Source organism: Phocoena sinus, chromosome 1, assembly GCF_008692025.1.
Source record: "Phocoena sinus isolate mPhoSin1 chromosome 1, mPhoSin1.pri, whole genome shotgun sequence".
Lineage (NCBI taxonomy): Eukaryota > Metazoa > Chordata > Mammalia > Artiodactyla > Phocoenidae > Phocoena > Phocoena sinus.
This window is the reverse complement of record NC_045763.1, coordinates 65,469,950-65,491,005: the sequence shown is the minus strand read 5'-3', so window position 1 is coordinate 65,491,005 and position 21,056 is coordinate 65,469,950. Positions and strand designations below refer to the sequence as shown.

General features: G+C 36.8%; 1 protein-coding gene across 1 annotated transcript in view; it reads left to right on the top strand.

Annotated features, from left to right (window-relative positions):
- Window positions 1-21,056, top strand: part of ERICH3 (glutamate rich 3) — a 96,824-nt gene that overhangs the window by 16,913 nt on the left and 58,855 nt on the right. The window contains 6 exon segments of the mRNA XM_032641021.1: window positions 1,431-1,524; window positions 3,957-4,082; window positions 7,770-7,841; window positions 9,452-9,580; window positions 14,210-14,368; window positions 18,704-18,922. Of these exon segments, the coding sequence (XP_032496912.1) occupies window positions 1,431-1,524; window positions 3,957-4,082; window positions 7,770-7,841; window positions 9,452-9,580; window positions 14,210-14,368; window positions 18,704-18,922 (799 nt within the window).

Genomic DNA, 21,056 nt, shown 5'->3' with positions numbered 1-21,056 from the left:
GTTTAAAACTTAGAAAAAGTAGTTTCAAACTTTGCTTTATAGACTTATATTGACCATGTAACCAAGGAACCAATTTGTCTTCTTTTAAATGAAAGACCGTAAAAATCAGCAGTAATCTATGAACTTTATTTTTTTGGTTCTGGATGTGGAATTAATGAAATTGCCTGTGTATATATGTGGAAGTTAACACTTCTAAACGCTGAGCTGAAGCTTAGTTTGAAATTTATACCAGTAAGAATGAGTCCCAAACAAAATTGTATCTTCATGTGTTGAACACATCGTTATTCAGGTACATAATAAATAAGTAAGGATGCGGAAAATAATGCGCCATCCTGGCCTTCAAATCTAGCAGAGGTATTGGAGGAGGTCATTGAAAGGATATGACCGCCTCAAGCCGGACTTGGGCAATCAGAGGCTCCTTACCCTCTCCCCTGTCCTTGGAATGCATATGTTCTGCCCGCCATTCCCACAGTGGGGACCATTTTCAAGGCTGCAGACTTAAGAGAGCAATATGTTGTGGAGGTCATCCGGACCTTGTACGTGATTGAACCCAGTTAAGGCCTCTATATAAACTTTTAAGATTCTGATGGGCAGGTGCGGAGAGCAACTCATCTTGCAGCTGCCCAAGACAAGCCTCTTAAGGAAGTTCCTTTGCTTATTAATCCTGCCACTTACCAATCTGGAGTGGCTGCCTTTTTTTTTCACTCTTCCCTTGCCCTCTGTGTGTGTGTGCCAGTTTGCAAACCAACAGGAGTAGACTAAGAAATAAGCAGTAATATATCGTGGATGTGTAATGGAACTCAAGGTCTTAGAGGAACAGAGGGGAGGGTAACACAGCACACCCAGTTTGTATCAGCGGATGTTTCTTGGGAGAAGAGATGCTTGTGCATCACAGATGTTCTCCATTAGCTAATATCTGCTGAGGGAAAGGACTTCCAATTAGTGGGACTGTACAACGTGTCCTGAAGACAGGGGAGAATATGTTTAGGGAGCGCAAGGAAGTTTGAGTGACTAGAATTTAGGGTGTGTAACCAGAAGCTGAAGGGTCCTTTGAGGTAGCCCCTACTTTTCCATCAGGCTTCCTCCATGAAGACTTTCTTGACAACTGGAGTTGGTGGCCTCCTTCTCTGTGTCCCCACGATTTTTTGCATGTTTCTATTATTGGATTTTTCATAACCAACTTAATTGTTCATGTCTGATTTCCATACTTGTCTGTGGGATAAAACAGCATCAGGGCTGTCTCTCAGTCCTTATCATCAAACCTAGAAAACAGTAGGTGCTCAAATACTTGTTTTTTAAACACATACGTAAATGACTGGCTGGCTGGATGAATGAATGATTATGCACAGTTTGGGGATGAGAGTCAAGAATTGCCTTGGTTATCAAGCAACACTTCATAAAACCTTAATGGTTTCATTTTTCTGTTCCAGATTACTTGCAGCATATAATAGTCTTACGGATAAACACCTGGCTGGATATTTTAACAATACAAGGATAAGGCGGCATCTCTTGAGATCAGGGCTGGTAAGATTTGGTCTCATTTCTACCTGCCCTCTTGTTTCATTAAATCCAATAATTCCCTATCTTTTCTGGTTTCCTCTTTGAGCTTATCGGTGACATCTTTTCCCTTCCCTCATTTTAGAAAAATTACTTCCTTTCCAAAGCTCTGATTTATCTATTTGAGGCTGTGTTTCAAAAGATAGGAAGAGAGGTCATGATGGCTGCTAAGGCAACTTATAAATTATTGAGGAAAATCCCTATGAGTTTTCAAGAGCATATGTCATTTGTTTATTTACCCACTCATTTATTCAACCCATATTTATTGAACATATTGTATAAACCAGGAACTGTTAGGGAGTAAGGATAGAAAAGACTTTACTGTCTTCAGAAAAAAAATATTGTTTTTAATAATCACAGGATATGGTGTGGAAGACATGAACAGTTCAAAATTTTCCTTTAAATTTTTAAAAACTCTTTCATTTCATATGATGGTTTATTGATACATTAGTGTCTTTCGTTAGCTTCAAAACTATCATTTCCAGAAAATTTCCAGTTCTCTAAATGTCTATAATGTAAAACCTTTAAAAAACACTGTAGTTTTCCATTCAAAGTAAGGGGTGTGGTTATAGAAAGTGTGACTAACAATTTTAGCTGTTTACTTTCTTAAAACACTGTGGGTTTCCTTAACTATTGTTGCCATGGTGTTGAAAGGATATGCATTGCATTTCTAATTGTTGTTTATGTGCTTGGCACTCTGGGTAGTTCTCAGAGAGCCTGCTTTTTGTCTCCTGGGGCTTTGTTATCAGACACACCTGGCTGAAACCTGGCTCTGCCATTTACAAGACAGAATGTTCAGGAAAACACTTAACTTTCTCAGCTCCAACTTCTTCAGTTGAAGGACGATAATAAAGATAATGATACCCCGCTCTCAAGATTGTTGTAGCAATTAGAGATGTGTAATAAATGGTGGTTGTAATTGTTGTGGGTAGCATTAACACTACTTCTTCAGATAAAAGTCTGTGAGCTTCATATATAAATGGGAAGGACTTTGTATTTACTTATCAACGTCATTAACAAGCACTTATTGAACACTGATTATGTGCATGGCAACTCGCAGCCCTTTCTCTAGAGCAGTTCAGATACAGTCTCTGAATCAGGAGTGTTCAGCATCGCCTGGGAACTTGTTAGAACATGCAAATTCTAGAGCCCCAGCCCAGATCTGCTGAGTCAGAAACTGTGGGGTGGGGTCCATCAGTCTTTTTCCACTTGTCTTCCAGGTGATTCTTCAGATGCTGGCTCAAGTTTAAGAACTTCTGCCCTATAGGAGCTTCCAGTCTAGTTGGGGAGATTAGATACTCCCAGAGGAGAAATATCAATGACAAGTTACTTGCTAAGGGAGGGGCAGTGCAGGAAGTTCTCAACAGTTTTTCCTGGTTGGATAGTCATGACATGATATCCCATGGACAACACATTTCAAAGACTATAACTGAGTTATTCGTAATTCCAAGCACACTTTCTATAACCACACTGCTTTCTTCCATTAGAAAATGCATTCATAAAAAAGATGATCAATAATCAATCTCTCGTAGCACAACTCTAGCTGATCTCGATACTCCAATAGGTTGCAACAACAGTACTAAAAAACTAGTTATCAAAATTAAGAAATATGTGGACTTGAATTAGGTATGGAAAGAAGAGCAGGGTTTAAATAAGTGAAAAGGATGATGAACATTCCAGGAAGGATAACATCCTCAGTTTAGGGAAGATGTAGAAAAATAGAACAAATATACCCATAGGAAGGAATAAAAGAAAAACAAGTAAATAAAATTCAGAAACTATCACTCCTGGGACTTGCAGTGATGTCACTTGAAACCAATCTGAAATACTTTATATCTGGAGTACTGTATAATCTGAATCACAGCAAATTAAATTACATTCTGGGCTAGAGAGTGAAAGAAAAGCAGTGTGAAAACAAAGTAATGAAACCAATTATTTTAAAAACAAATTGATGAGCTCCTCTGTAGCTTACATGTTTTGCCCTTCAAAGTACTTCCTGTGAGATCATCAGTCCTGTGATCACTGCTCCTATTCACTGTTTCAAGGTAGCACCCCACGCCTTCTTCCCCAACGTGTTCAAAAAAAAAAATGAAAAGAACACCTGGGTTCCATTAAGGGAAAATTGTTACTCTAATGAAAACCTTGTTTTAAACGTCAAGTGCACCACCTGTATGTGTTTTCACAATGATGGGTATATGAGACTGCCTTTCTCTTCTTTTCCTTATGAAACATTCATTAAAAGTGAAAATGTATCAGCCATAGCACTACACCTCATTAGCCTTAAAAGACGCTGCTTCCTTCTCTGTCTGATCAACTGACGGTCCATCTCTCTCTCTTAGGGAACTAACAATACATTTTCTGCTTTGTATTTCTATATATGTTTTATTTATTCATGACAGATCACAAGAAATGGGAGGATACTTTCTGAAAAGGAATACAAGCTAAATATCATGAAGAGGGATCACCAAAAATATATCCAGGAGTGCTTAGCCCAGGCTATTTTCCATAAGGTTCTTGATATGGAGGTACAAGTATTAACTATTTTCTTTACAACTGATATTTATTAATATGATAATTAATAATACTTTCTGTACCCAGAAGCAGGGGAATTCTTCCTATATTTCATTAAAAAGGAATGGAACAAGGTGACCTGAGAAATACTCTATATCTCTCTAGGTAGTGAGGAGACAAGACACTGAAGTAAGCATTTCTTCATTTCAGTTAGGGAAAAATATGGACATCATTGTATATTTTGTGATATTTAATTTAACAAATGTAGAGTTTTAATCCGTAATGGCTACTTTAAAACATACCAGCCCTCACCATCTGTACCTCAATTTCCATTTGCTAAAAAAAAAAGTGACATCTGTTTAAATATCAGTAATTCCACTGCCATGAATTATTTCGGATTTGTTATTCTTTGAAGGCTCCGAAGCTCAGCCGTATGCTAAATTTCAAGGAGCAGGCATTGAAACATCTGCTGTCCCTCCTACTTTAGGCCACGTTGGTCAGCACAGATTCACAACCCAAGTATCAACAACTTTTTTTTCAGTCTGACATGGCATTTTTAGAAGGATATCTAGCTAACTCGATAAATTATTTTAGCCTCGCTCCATGGAACTTGTAGTTTCAAGCATCAATACCATTTTAATGTCTGTGAAAAAGCATGTCACTTCTCGGCTTGACCAAGTAGCTGTAAATCAGAAAACTTGGCTCATAAAACCATTGACCTGTGGGTGCACTAAACATTTATGACCAACTGTAGAATCATCAGTAAACCAATACTAAGTGTAGTGCCACTCAAAATATTTATTATTATGCTACTATTAAATTGAGCAAGTGTTGTGCTCTCTTTGGATGTATATGATTTGTTCATTTAGGAATTCATTTTGTGATTTATGTCATGTGCATGAATTACATAGAATCATTGTTTATGGCTCCCAAATTCACTTCTTTATAAAAGTATTAGTTGGGATCCTACAACTAATGTTGAAAAAATAGTACAGTGTAAAATTAATTATACATAATTTCAAACTTAATCAGTAGGCACCAAGTTCTGTCTTAGCCTTGATTCTTGAACTTTCGTTTTCCAAAATTTCCTGTAATGCACACATCATAACTGTTAAATGTGCTGTTATTAAAGAGTCTTTGTGTATTCTTAAAGTTTGGAATAAATAGCTTAGATAAATGTTAATGTGTAATATATAATTTTATATAATATATAATATATTAATATAATTTAAAAATAAAATATTTCTAAATTGTTACATTTGTCTCACATTTAGTTTATGCTGATGCTGTTTACTAATATTGTTGTATTACTATTCACATATTCATTCATGCGATAAACATTAACTGCAAGCTTACCATGTACCAGTATGGGGCTATGTGATGTAGCTGTGAGATATAATTTTTTAAAAAATGCTGTAGAAAGTGATCAAATGCTAGAAGAGAGGAACAAATAGACTGAGCTCAGAAAAGAAGGGAATGATGACTTGCCTCTGTGAGAGTCAGAGGAAGCTGAACAGAGGTCCTGCTTTTTGAACTGAACCTGGAGGACTCAATGAAACTTGACATGAAAAGATAAGCAATGCATTCCAGAGAGTGAAGACAGCAGGTGTGAAGTTACAGAGGTGTGAGGGGACATTGTGGATGGAAAGGAAAGCTCACTGAGGCCAGACTACACTGTGAGTTGGTTGAAAGACTGGCAGGAAGTGACACTCTCCAATAAGTTGGGGCCCTGTTTCTGGAGGCCTTCAATTCCCAGCTAGGTTTGCAGTGTAAGTGATGAAGCGATGAAACATTTTTCAGCATGGAGTGAAATAAATGAGCAGAGCTGTTTTAGAAAGATGACGTTGCTAAAAATGTGGAAGATGGATTAATGAGCTGGAAAAGATTGGAGGTGGGAGGTCAGCTAGGAAGCTCTTGCCAGAGGGTGTGGGCTAACAGCAGTAGTGGACATACTGAGGCAATGCCGCTGCCCACAGGGATCTGGAACAGGGAGAGAGACCGACACTGCCTGGATGAGGAACGGGGAAGAAGACACCCAGGGCCACTCTGAGGTTTCTAGCTTCGTGGTGTGTGCGTTGCAGGAAATTGGGAAGAACAACATGGGCTAGATAAGAACCTTCAAACAGTGGGAAAACCTGATAGAGTGGTGTCCTGGAAGCCAGGGGGGGAATCTCAAGCTGCAGAATGGTTCAATAAGATGACTACTGGGAGGTTTTTATGAAAAAAAAAAAAAAAGCCAAACAGGAAGTTAGTGTCAGATAGACCAAGATTCAAATTACAGTTCCACCACTGACTAGATGTATGACCTGGGGCAAGTTCACGACCCTCTGCTTCAGTTTCTTCATTTGTAAAATGAGACTGCTTAGCAGTTGGAATTGTTCAAGAAGAGATGATGCACGCGGAGCACCTTCCCAGCACACAGATACGCACGTAATGTGAGCTTGACCAAAAAAATGGTGTTTCTGTGCAGTTCTGCGTCCTACTTTTATCAGCATTACATGTATTTTCCATTTTTTAAACAAAATCTAAAGGCTGAATAATATCCCATTGTATATATGTACCACATCTTCTTTATCCATTCATCCGTCGGTGGACCTTTAGCTTGCTTCCACGTGTTGGCTATTGTGAAACCTGCTGCAATGAACATGAGATTGTTGAATATTTCAATTCTTGAATATATACCCAGGAGTGCAATTGATGGATCATAGGGTAGTTCTAATTTTGATTTCTTTAGGAACCATCATGCCGTTTTCCACAGTGGATGCACCAATTTACATTCCCAGCAACAATGTACAAGGTTTCCCTTTTCTCCACATCCAACTTATATGAGGAATGTAAACTAGTCAAACTCATAGAGGTAGAGGGTGTAATGGTGGTTGCCAGGGCCTGGGGGAGAGGAAAATTAGGAGGTATTACTCAACAGGGATGAAGTTTCAGTTATGCAAGATGAATAAGCCCTAAAGATCTACTATATAGATCTATTGCCTATAGTTAACAGTACTGTGTCGTACACTTAAAAATTTGCTAAGAGGATAGATCTTAAGTGTTCTTATCACAAACTAATAATAATAAAGAAGGTGGGAGGAAACCTTTAGATGTGATGGATATGTTTATGACATAGATTGTAGTTGAGAGTTTCACAGGTATATATTTATCTCCAAAGTCATCAAGTTATACACATAAAATATGTACAAATTTTTGTATGTCAATCATACCTCAGTAAAGTGCTTTAAAAAAAACAAAACAAAAAAAAAAACCCAAAATCTTTAGGAACCTTATTTTAATAATTATATTCTATTCCATTATATGGATGCACCAAAAACTTAAACCATTCTCTTTAAAGTTTATGTTGCTCCTGAATTTTTGCTTTGAAGGAAAAAAAAAACAACCTTTCAGGCAACATATTTGTGCATAAAACATTTTTTTTTTATTATTCAGACTTCTCCTTAAGTTTAGAAATGAAAGTTATGGGTTACAGAGTAGGAACACTTTTACCTGCCTAATGTATGTTAGGAATTGGCTTTCCAAAGAGTTGTACCAATTTGTATTCCCACTTGCACACTTATGGAGGTGATTCTTCTCCATCTCAATGACAAGAGGGGTAAATGAGAATACAGTTAGATAGTGGGATTATTTTCCTCTAAAAATTTCTTTGCTACAATTGATATGATTCTTTCCTCCACTCTTTCCTGTGTGCTTAGCGTTACCATCAGCTTGAAATTAAGAAGAAACTGGAGACATTAGCTAGGAAGGAGCGAATTCAGAGATTTAAGGTAAGGAGCTACATTACTCTTACTTCATAATATTATTTCATGATTTTGAAGGTCAATGGTACTATTATTAAAGTGGCTTGGGGGCACTTTATTTTGGGGTAACTCATAACTGAGGTCAAATGATCGTTCCACCAAGCTTAAATCTTGGCCACTATTATTACAGAAGATCATGACAAAATAGGAGCTGGTGTGCAAGAGAAACTGTATAAGGCACAAGTCATTGTAAGAAAAACTTGAAACCGTTCTTCTCAAGTTTGAAATTTTGCTTTTGTATTTTCTTGATTGATTTGTGATAGAGGCCAAAGGATTTGTTTGTCATAAAAGGTAAAAATAGATGGTGATATTCCCAATGGGATGGAAAATGGGGCATTTTAAGAATTATCCAATGGTACATTTTCATGTGAACGTGACCCTTGAAAATATATGGTAGGAAAGATCTACGTTAGCAAACAAAAGCTTAAGATTTAGACATTTTGTGAAGGCATTTTAAAATTTGTTGTTTTTTACTTTGCATTTGATAGTTCATCTTTGCAGTCAACTTAGAAGATGTGTAAATTTAAATCAAGAGATGAGAGATTCAATTAGGCATGCTTGAAAGGTTTCAGTTCAGGTTGGCAGTTTTACTCAATTTCTTGAGTCATTCAAACCCACGTGTTGTCCTTCATTTTCAGGGTATTACAAACGTGGGGCTTAAGACACATTTCACAAACTGATGAATATTCGTAAAGCTTCTGTGGAATAACTCGCCATAGGAAACAGTAATTTTCCCTCTTGCCTGATAGACTCAAATCTATTTTATCTTAGTCAAAACATATTTTTTTTACAAAAGTGTTGTTAAATAACAGGCAATAAGTCAGTTTTTCAAAATCAGAAAAGTTGGTGTGTAGAGATTTGTGGTTAAGTCAACTTTACCAATAGTGTCCTATATCGAGGACTGATAGATTCTATAATTTATCTGCCGAAATGTTGATCGAAAAAATAGTTACTGGAGAATGGTTCCTGATACAGTGTTCTATTCACTCTCGCCCAGATTGCCAGACATACTAACCAGACACATGGGCACATTTTAGCACTGGCAGAAATTCCTGATAGACACTTCATTTCCTCTGTACGATTTTTATTCATAACATTTTCACCTATAGCTACACTTGGCGAAAGACCTATATTTTAGGTCCCCCATATGTAATATATAACCCTTTGCTTATGGCATTATTTAATAATTTTTTAAGGCAGAAAAATAATACTTTCTGGTAGTCTCTACTGATCAGAGTAGTGAGGAACACTGTGCTTCTTGTAATGATCTGCTTAAAGCAGATTAATAAATATTATTGCTGAAACTAAGGATACACTGCATCTGTAGCTGTTACTGTGAGCACAGCTATTTCTTTGGATAAAGCATACTCAATTTCCTGCCTTTCACTACCACACCCAGGTCCCTAGTACAGCTGTGGAAACATCTCCTAATTATCATGATGGTCCTCAGAGGGAGGACTTTTGAAAAGAATGAGAAAGAACTTCTCTAGTCATATAACACCTCTTATCTGGCAGGCACTAACATAACCTAGATTACTAATTATGCATCGGTTTGTTAAATCACTTTCTTATTCTAGGGAGAGCACACAGGATGGACTATAGGAAATAACATGCCAATCCTGTCTCCCCGCCCCCCAGTTGGCCCCAAGACTAATCATGGCCATAGTGTTCTGGTTGATGAAGGACATTCCAGTCCGGTAACACTGGTGAGTCACGTTAATAACACTCTGACCTGCACCATGCCAACTAATTAATTCATGATTTTGTATTACTCTCAGAAAGAACGCTCTCTGGGTACATGGTTGTATCATCTTGGGAATCCTACTGAGTGAAAACATAATCTTGTATTCATTCAACTCTGTCTTTACTGGTTGTCCTGCCTTCATTCAATATCACCCCTGTCAAATCCATTTTGTTACTGCTGGATTAGTTTTCTTAAAGTGCGGATTACTTATGTTACTTTCATGCCCAAATACCTTCACTGGCCCTGTGTCACCTATAGAAAAGCCCAGACTCTTGCACCTGACATTTAAGACCCCAAGCCACATGACATCAGTTTGGCTATCCTAGTACTTTTTCCCCACGATTACCCTTTAGCACCCTACAATGCAGCACAATTGAACCATTGGTTGTTCCATGCATGTTCTATATTTTCTGACCTCTGGATTTTTCTCTTGCTGTTTCCTCTACTCTTACCTTATCTTAAAGCTTCTTTATGCATACAAATTCAATGGTACTGCACAACATATCGGGCCAGATACTTACATCTGAGCTTCTTTTATCAAAAGTATATGCACACAGTCTAAGATAAAAATAATTAAATGTACAGAAATTCTGTTTAAAGAAATCACACACTGACATTTCATTCCACTTCGATTCATTTATAACCTAGGAGTGGTATTTGCTTGAAGGAACATAAGGTAGCTTGAAACAATATAGATACAGGAAAAGACTTGCAAAATATTTCCTGGCAGTTGATGGTTTCAGCTTTAAATGAATTGATTTGATGACATCTTTATTCTGGCTTTGTGTGGCCTAATGTATTTCCTTGTTAGCATGAACATCTTTTTGGATTGCAAAATATTTGTAGAGGAATTGCAATGCTTTCACAGATTATTGAAGTAGGTTCATCACATATAGTGTTAAGCTTTGACATTTTCAAAAGGTAAATATGTTTTGACATTTCTCGATGAACAGCTCAAGTTATAAAAAGCAACCATCTTCCCTTTGTTGTTATCATATTTCCAGGCTTCATTTAAATGTATATGTACACAAATAATTCTTTTATTGGGTGGCAAATTCACTAGACTCTCAAAAGCTTATCCTGGGTGAAACAAAAGAAACAAGGGCCATTTTCTATCTTCCTACCTGTTTCAAGGAGGAAAAACCCATTGAAAGTCTTTCTTTTCAATTTTCCAGCTGAAAAGTCTCAATAAGTAGTTTATGATACACTCCTAGGAGATATTAATGTGGCGGAGTGAGAAAGTAATTTAAAAAATTACAGGAACCACTGACACCAGCACTTAGCAGCCTTTCTATCTGGTAAGCCAGGATTCTTCACTTGATCACCCCCTGCGGTGCTGCTGCCTCATCGGGGGATACCTATTGTGATCTTGGAATTGCAGTTTCCATGTTACAGAAATTCAAGTCCTTCTTTTTTGTTTTCCTAACTTGGTTACATATCCTCTGAATTGGATTCCTGACCTCCAGGTGCCATTGGAATAAAGATAATAATCCTTTTGGGATATTGCCATCCATTTTTCTCTTTAAATTTTCTTGAGTGAATAAGGAGAGCATAAGGTGAATAGTTACTTCACTTTGTCACCAATTGCACCTAAACTTTCAAAATAGCATGTAGGCTTTTAGCTGCACCATGCCATTAAAACTGTGGAAGTCATTCAACTAATTTTGTACATGCTTGGAAAATTCACCCCCAGAGATCTTCTAAGAATTAGAAATGCTCAGCTAAGCTGAGTAATCACCAGGTAGTCAATTTCAATTCACATTCAGGTACAGTTTTGAAAATGTTAAGCTACAGTGCCATATATATTCCAAGAAAATATATTACGAACAGTTTAAAATATAGCAAATTTAAGGTGGCTCCTGATGTGAACTACAACAGTTTGTAGTTCACAGCTGTTAGCTGAACGGCGCAGATTTGTTTTTTAGAGATACATGTAATCGGTTAAACATTTGACTGCCACATTCATCTAACTGAATGCAAATGTGGGGAAGTAACATCTAGCGCACAGCAGCCAATAGATCATGTTCTAGTTTAGAGTAACCTGCTTTCCAAGTCCTACATTCAATGTTTTTGTGTTCAGTTGGATTTTTTGACAGGAGTGGGTTTTAAGGCATATTTGTTTTACAGAGATCAAAAGCATTCTTTTGCATGATCTGATCCCTTTGTTCAGAAAATTAGTCTGATTTCTCTTTGTGGGTTTTAAGACCTTTCACCTTTTGGCTCATAGGGGCTTATGTCTTTTTTCTTTAAACCAAACACTGCTTTAGTCAGTCCACTTGGCTTCTTGTCTAGGTTTGTATGCGGAGACCAAAATAACGACTTTAACGTAAGGATGCGCTCCCCGCCTCAACACACACGCATGAGCCTCAGCTCCTGCACCATCTCTACTCTATGAGGCATCAAAAGCTCAGACTCCTTTTGTGTCATTGATCTGACAAATTTAGTGTGTTGCCTTCATCCACGTACACCAAGATGGTATATACATCACCGTGTGGCTCTTTCAGCCAGAGAGAAGGGGATAAGGGGAAGTGAAGACACATTTCTTCTTTCTAAGGGCATGATCTGGAAGTTTCATATAGCACTTCTGCTCACATCTTACTGGCCCAACCTGAGGCATACATCTGTATGGAGTTTCAAGAGACGCTGGGAAATACAGTCTGTATTTGTGATAGGCATGTTCCCTAATAAATATTCTATTACATGAAGAAAGGAAAACAGATATTGGGGAATAGTCTCTTTGCTCCCCTTCCCATGTCTGGCTCACAACTGGCTCTTCTTACTTGGATGTTCAAATTTACCATTCCTCTTTTCTCCTTAATCATTTTCTTCTTCTGCTCATTCATTTGGATAAAATGTAATTACTTTTGTAAAACTTTAATTTTTACTAGTCTCATTGGCTTATTCCAAATAACTTTTAGTTCTAAGTTCTATTAGTTTTCAGGTATTTTGTTGTTATTGTCTCTTTGGCAGTATTTGTGTGGTTCATTTGACACTAATTGTCTCGTGTTGCCATTAGATGTTAAAAATTACTTTTTCATCTCACAGTGACTAGAGTTGGAATTCAATAAGTGTTAACAAAATCAGAGTTTTGGCAACATATAACATGCTTGTCAGGATGGCGCTAAGACCAACTTTTGGTTGGTGGGAGTTGCCCTATCACCATGTTTTATGTATTTATACAACACTTTTCCAGAGTTGAATATTTGTTGTCACCATTACACCGTGAGTCAATGTAATAAATCTTATTCATTAATCATTTATATACTGTTGTTCTCATACCCTCTTACCCAAATTTGCATGTATTATTCTTAACAGGTTTTGTACTGTTTTATTGTAATAGAACAACTGGGCCAAACATCTTGTTTTTTCCATTTTTGAAACATTGCTGATCTTTATTGCAATGTTCTGTCAGTGCTCCAAAAGACACATCTAATGCTCTGAACTGGCACTTTTGGTTTTCTCTGTAGTACATTCTTGATTAGAAAATGCATCAGTCAGGGTCTCAGCAGGAAACAGATGGCTCACACAAATAGGGTAATTAGGAAGGGTTTAATAAAGCAACTATTTAGAAAGATGCAGGTGGGGTTAAGGAAAACCAGCTGGGGATGTAAAGCATGCTGGGGTGAATACAATGGGAAACCACACCACATAGGCTTAGGGGGAAAGAGAGGACTTGGATACCAGAACCAGCTGGCAGCTTCTGGGAGAGGACTTCCTGATAGGAGCTGTGGACTTTGTTGGAGGGACCCAGCTGGCCCATCATAACCTTGGTTGGGAAGGGTCCAGGAGCATTAAGACCCCAGTCTCCTTCCCTCCTGTCTTTTGATCTCCTGCTAGTGTCTTTCATTGGCCAAATCCAACTGGAATCCTGAGGTTAGTTGATGTAGTCCATAAAGAAATAACTCCCAGCAGCCAGAGCAGAACAGAGGAGACAGAGAAGAGGGGCAAATGGAAACTATCCAGCCTGGAAAGCATCTCCATTTTGACAGTGTTTTCCAAAGTTGCCAGTTATAATTTTTCAGTTTTGTTTTCTGGTATTTCAAGGAAGAGGTTGAATAAATGGTAATGCATTAGAAGTAAGTATTTGCCTTCCTCTTTTTGAATTGTATTGTCTGCTTTTACTTCAGCAACCAATCTTAAGACCTAAAGGACTTGTACTAGAGTTGATGTTGAAAACATTTAAACAGGAATGAGTTCATTTTAATCATAGGCCCTTAGATGTCTAAATTAGGAACATTATTCAACTTAACATTTAATTGAACAAAGCCATTCAATGTACAGCATCAGTTAGGCATTGTAAGTGGGTTCACAGTGTGAATAAAATACGGGAACCTAACAGAGAACATCTCATTTATCCAAAAATACTCTAGCAATTGCGGCAGTTAGGTATGTAGAGGACTTCCACACCATATGTTTTAAACAAATACGGTGGGTCATAAGAGTATGTATAATGGAAGGACATAATTAAAGGTTAATCTGTTCAGTAAAAAGGCACCATTAATTAGTCTAGGCAATTTGTTGAGCTATTAATTGGTCCTGGAAACATGTCAAGATACTAATTTAAATGGAATTTTTTTCCCTAATTGTCTAGACAGCCCCTCGACCATACACTGCCCCAGGAAATATGCAGCCTCCAATTCGATTACAACCTCGTCCCAGTAATCCTGCAGTAGGAACTGCTCCAAAGGTAACTTCGGGGTCCAGATCAAAAACCTCATTGCTGGAAAATGAAGCTCCATTTCCCATTGGGGTAAGTGCTTTTTCTTCACAGTCTTTAAGATGCTAGATTCAATTAATCTATTTAGTGAGATATATATTGTGCACTTATTAAGCACTTGCCATGTATGTCTGTTTAATTATTTCTTACTTTAATTGGAAGGCCTATAATTTCTGTGTTTTGGGGCAAAAGAGTAAGGAATAGATCTGTAATAATTTAAGATGATCTCTCATGAATTTGAAAGGTTGTGTGAAAAACAAAGAGGAACTTTTTATAGCTAGATATGACTTCTATCAGAATAGACCAAGTTTTGACTGCTTCCAAATTTTAAATGCATGAAACCTAGAAAATGAAACTTTCCAAGAATAGGTTTGCATTTGCATGCCGACTTACTTTACCATCAGTGTATGAAATTGCTTCAAGTTTGACTCTGGAGAAGGTTGGATATAGAAGGAAAAGAATGTCCATCTTTAAAAAAATCCTGAATTAATGACACAAAGAAGCTGACTATGCTTCCTTTTTCAAGGTTATATCTCAGGTAATTTTCACTTATTTTAATAGCACAGGAAGGAGGTATGGTAGCCATAAAATATGAGTTACTTAAAAGGGAAGGATAATTGGGACATTTAGTAATTAGGGAAGGTATTGTTTGCATTTTTAAGACCAAGAAGAAACATTTAGCCAGCTTAAGATAGGAATCTGCGTTATGAGTACAATTGTAATTATGCTCAAATGGGTGAATTTAGCTCCATTAATTATTAGGGAAACATATGAAATTAAGATATTTTTATCTAAAGCTGACAGATGACCTTGACACTGAGAAATTAATTCAGACAGGATAAATTATTGTTTTTCACATTAAAAGTACAAAATAACCCTAAAATGATAAATAATATTTAAATCCATTTAATATGCTTTTCACCTTGTGAAGCATTTTTCACAAACCTTACTTTAGTTAACTTAATAGTAGTTTCTTGGAAAAGAAGGGAGAAAATTAACCAAAAGTGGTGGCATTTTGTCTGGGATGACTGCTTAGAGCTAGGCGGGAACTTATTGGGTCATAAGCCAATTAGGTTGACACTTTCTTGGATCTGGTCTCCACTTAAATGTCCAGAGATTTCCCATTTCAAGCTAGTGTCCAGGAATAGTCAGATCCCGAGAGATTGTCTCAAGCTAACTAAAATAACACGACAAGCCCATTTTTTCTCACTATAGTAAATCAAAATAGGGAATCAAATCATATCAGGGACCATTAATTCATCAGATAACAATTAATCAAAGCTGTAGGAGCAGTACATTTTCCCCTTATAGGCAGACCTACATGGGAAAGCCAGATCACAATGAGAAGGTTGCCTGGTGAGTATGGAATCAGAATGAGGGAATATGGTAGAATGGAATGTTAATGGCATCAGGTCATCTTAGCTTGATGCATCTGTCTCCTCTTAGGAATGGGCTTGGCAAAGGTACCAGAAAGCTCAAAGGTCTTTGGCTAAATCCCTCTATATCCTCCAGGGATAACTTTGCCTTTAGGACTGGAAATATTCAAAGCCCAATGGATGGGATTTCCTGTCCCTTAGTTAGTACTCAGATGGGCACTTTCCACATTTGCCAAGGTGATTTTTTTCTTTTCTAAGTTCCTATATCTATTAACTCTTCTTTATCGGACCCATCTTTATGTTAGATATGTGAACACTATCAATCAGGTAATATTTAATTTTTTCTGACTAGCGAACGATTTTTCTTTTAGGTGATTTTCCAAACCTGCTCTGAGCCACTGGGTAGATTTATTAATTAAATCTGCACAGGGCCTTTTATTTTACCATTTCCAAGTTTTGGGGTGCGAGTGAGTGAGGGATTGCACTTAATGGTAGCTTACACATGCCGACAAGATTGAGATCAATTCCATGTTAATTTCAACTAGCTAAACTTACCTTTTTCATCCAGTGGAATTTATTGGGCACTTACTATGGACTGGGTCCTGCTCTAGGCATTGGTGATATATCAACCATCAAAGCAGACAAAATTCTCTAACTTTTTGCAGCTTATACTGTGATGTACATAGGCAAAATATACTGCCAGGAAGGACATGCAATTCTTTCAATGGCATTGATGATGAAAATTACTTAATATAAAATCAGACAAGAAATTCCTAAAGAATAATAGTCTGCATGATTGCTGAGTATGTAGTAAGCACTCACTAAAAGAGTAAAAGATATGCATGGGGGAATTGTTTGAAGGTGCAACAGGCTTAAGCAGGTTGAATTTTCTAAGTATCAGGGGTGAGGAGCTTTGATTTAGGCAAAAGCAATTTGGTCAAAACAGACTGGCTGAGATGCTACTGAATAAAATTAATGGTGTGATTGAAAATGATTATCCTTAGAATGAGAGTTTCTTATACACTCTTGATAGGAGTAGAAATTGGTACAACTATTTGTGAAGGCAATATGGGAATATCTATCAACATTTTAAATGAACATGCTCAAGCATTTTAGCATATTGAAATTTATCCTAGGAACACACATGCACGTGGAAAGAAACAGATTCAGGAATATTTAGTATTGTAATATTTGCAATAGTGAACATTTGGAAGACACCTAAGAATTTATTGTTTAAAAATGTTATGTCATATTAAAGTATATTAAAAAATAAGGTAAATTATTTATACTGGCATGGGAAGATGTCCAAGATGCTTTGGGCTAAGAAAAAGCAAGGTAAGGAGCAGAAGGTTAATTTTTAAAATTTACTAAACCATTTCCAAATAAGGTATGCCATTGATTGATAACTACTTAGAAATTAAAAGATAACCCCCAGGCCCAAAAAGTCCTGGATTCATTGATTTTATTGTTTTATTATCTTGTTTTCACTTCTTTAATTTATATTTGTTATTACGATGTCAATGCACACCATCACAGAAAAATTGGAAAATGTAAGAAAAGAAAAATGAGAGCATAAATAATGCCTGCAATGTCAAACATTCTAACAATTCTAAACCCCTTAGTGAATATCTATTTAAATCCCTTTCTGTTCACATAAATGTTGTTTTCAATCAAAATATGGCATATACATGCCTTTCTTTAACCTGCTTTTGTTTTTTCAGCAATGAGAATGTTTGGGGAATGACTTTCCTTTCCTAAAAATAACTTTTCACAATTTAAGCATCTCAAAATAAAGAATAAATTGGCAGAAAATGAATTTAAAACAATACCAAATAAATTGGTAAAAAATGGATAAAAATGATTAAAGATACTTTAAAGTTTGGGAAACTACCTCAGATATACAAAAATTATCAATATGTGAAAGTTCAGAGGCTCAAATATACCTGAAACATAAAGTTTTTGTTTATACATTAGGTGCTTTTAATCATTAAGGTAATACATGTTGACTAAACTTATATGCCCTCACTACCCCACAATGATTCAAATCCACAAAGGCAACCCTGTGTTCCGAGTCTTCCAGTCATCCCTGATTTTATCAAAATCCACATATAAATTATTTAAAAGAAATGTAAGATCACACTCCATGGACCTTTTTATGTCAGGACTCTGGACAAATAGATTAACACTATTCTTTTTAAAGCCTGATGAGAATCTATTATCAGAACAAAGCAAAATTTAGTCAAATATCCTCCTACTGATGGACTTGGTGGTTCAACTAAACTTTTTTTTCTTTTCTTTTTTTCATGGAAAGGCATTTTATTTTAAATATAGCAGCACGGGCATGTCAATCCCAAACTGATCAACTAAATATTTTAGACATGTGTGTGTGCATGTGTGTGTCTGTGTGTATCCTTATACACATTTACATAAGTGTACTTGTGTAGTTATCTGGGTGAAATTTATTCCCACAAGTTGAATTTCTAGGAAAAAATAAGCTGAATAGAGATTTTGGGTCAGAGTCTGGGGTTTTGGTTCCTTGAAACCATATTATCAAGGAATGTTATAACACCTGGGTGGGTGAAATCAGTGTAAAAAATGTGCAAATACCCTATCGTTAAGTGAACTATCCAATCCTATCTCAAAGTATAACACTTCGAACTTCTTGATTTTAAATTGTTTAATTGTACTGGGTCCCCATAGATTTAATGGATTGTTGAGAGAAAATCCCCAAAATACTATAAAAATGCCATCACTGTATGTTTGGTTTAAAAAATTAAAAAACTTAAATAAGGTTAGAAATCCATGAAAATTGAATTTGCTATGGGTACTACAAAATGCCATTTTTCAACAGATTGAAGTGTTTTAAGTTTGCCTATTGATATCAGTTGTGTTTGCACACAATGTCAATCATACAGTCTTGTCTTTAATTTTGGGTTATGTTGGGTCACCACTTCTACTTCACCTGTTCTTATGTCATGAAATGTGATTACAGGGCAAGAAGGCAATGATGAAGTTTAGGAACTCCATGGACAATTCACAGGGAATGAATCGATATCGATTTCCAAAGATTAACCGTTACATGATGCCTATTCCTCCTCCACTTCCTCCCCCTAATGGAAAAATCACAAGGGAAAATAGACCTGAAACATGGAGAAGGAGAAGAGTTCGTCCAACCACTGCTCCAAATGGCTTAGAACCTCTCTTTACCATGGTGATTATAGATTCAAATTTTCTTTTATTAATTTAGCACCGATTACATTGCACTATTAGATTTCTAGATGAAATCTAAGAGAATCTAGGGAAATCGAATGCAAAATGACTTGCATAAGGAAATATAATAATTTTATAAATGTAGTAATTGTAAGCTTGAATGAATCTGAAACCAAATATTTGAGTAATTCAGTTGAGTAATTTAGCATAATTGAGAAAAAAATCAAGGAAATCTTGTATTCCAATTTAGTTTGTATTATACCCATTTCCAAATCATTTATTTCCTTTAATTTGCCCATTCAATCACATGTCAGGAAGTATTTTAACATTTAATTTGTGAATATTCAGGGACTTAACTTAAATATATCGAAAAACACAGTGTACCATATAAAATAATTATTAACACACACTTTTAATAATTTTGGCAAATTACTGTATAATATTTATAAATATTTTCCTTTCAGTGTTCTTAAAATATATTGTAGCTTGTTGTAACCATTCCTTAAAATACTGATAAAGAAAATAGTCCTAAGGCCAGTTATACTTTATACAGATACAGGCTAGTATGAAGGCAAAAGATCTCTTAAGTTTTGGAGTGGAAGTATACAACTAATAGCAATTATATGTAACTTTTGTGGTTATTAGCAGGTGGCTGGGTCAACATTTCACCTGATGGAGAATCAGGGAGCGAAGTGCCAACATTGCATGTTGACGGCATGTTGGCTTTCCAAAACCAACCTCATTCAAGTGCTCTGTTTACCCCTTGTCCACATCTCCCTCCCAGCAGCTTTCCTCACCAATAACTTGCCTCACCAATAACCTTCTCTAAAAGTTGAGACTGTTTTCCTTGTGCTTGCTCAAATTTCCTCCTTTCAATCCACCTTTCACTAATTCTTTCTTTGTTACGGTCTCTGAGAGAGCCTGTACCCCTCATCTCCGAGGCCCACCCTCTGCCCTGTTCCTTGATCTTATCCTTTTCCACTGCCATGGCACTTTGCACTGTCTGTCATTCTCCTCTCCTATTTGGATTTTTATTCCTTCCTCTAGTATTCATCTGTGTCTCTCAACATACCCAGGCATAGAGTAACCAAGTCCTTTCCTCACATTCTGTAGCCTGAGACTTCTGTTTTCTCCTTTCCTACTGCAGAGTTCTCTGAAGAGTAGTTTACTGTAGCTCAGTCTAACAAGCAACCCCTGGCAACTCAGCTTACATTTAATCTCTTTTTCTCATTATTGTCTGTTGCTGGTCAATGGCAATTCTGGGACCCAGACTGGATGAGTAGTCCCTCTCCTGGGGTATTTGGCCTTGTGGACAGCAAAGCCATGGAATGCTCTGAAGATTCCATTCAGGAGTGACACATGTCACTTACACTTGAATTCCATTACCAAAGCCTGACAGCAATGGAGTGGAAGTATCATCCTCTCATAGAGACATGCAGTGAATATTTGGGGCAATGATAGAATCTACCACATCCACTAAAACTTACTTTGAATTCTTTGAATGCTGGCGTTGTTCTCTACCAGGCCAACAAACATGCTCTCTTGAAGGCTGTGGCCCCCACTTGCAAAAACGGTGACTTCCTCATCATCCTCATTTGGTGGCAGCATTTGATTTTCTGATGCTAGAATATATTACTAGGACGAACTACCTGGTCATACTTTATAAAACATGTTTAAATCTCATATAAGCCATAAGAATATGTAAAATCTATATGTTCAAGTTAAACAACAATCAAACACCTGTGTATATGCCATTACTTTCCAACAAAGTAGAACACTTTTGTCATACGATAAACCCCCTTTTTCCTGCCCTGTCACATCTTCTTCTCCTTCCCAGAGCAACCACTATTCTGACAAGTGTGTTAACTGAGTCCCTGCTTTTCTTTGGAGTTCTATTACTTGTATGCATAAAACTTCAAAATAAGCGCAAACCTAGCATTGCAATGAAAGAATAATATATCTAGGAGAAAATAAACTGAATAGAGTCTTTGGGTCACTATCTAGGTTTATTTCCTTGACAGTTTTAAGAGCCCCTTGTGGGGAAGTGAGAGAGGTCAGGTCATGAGTGTGTCCTAGAAAAATGGGGCTCACCAGAGTCAAGGCATCTAATGAGGTCCTCGTGTGGGCCAGACACT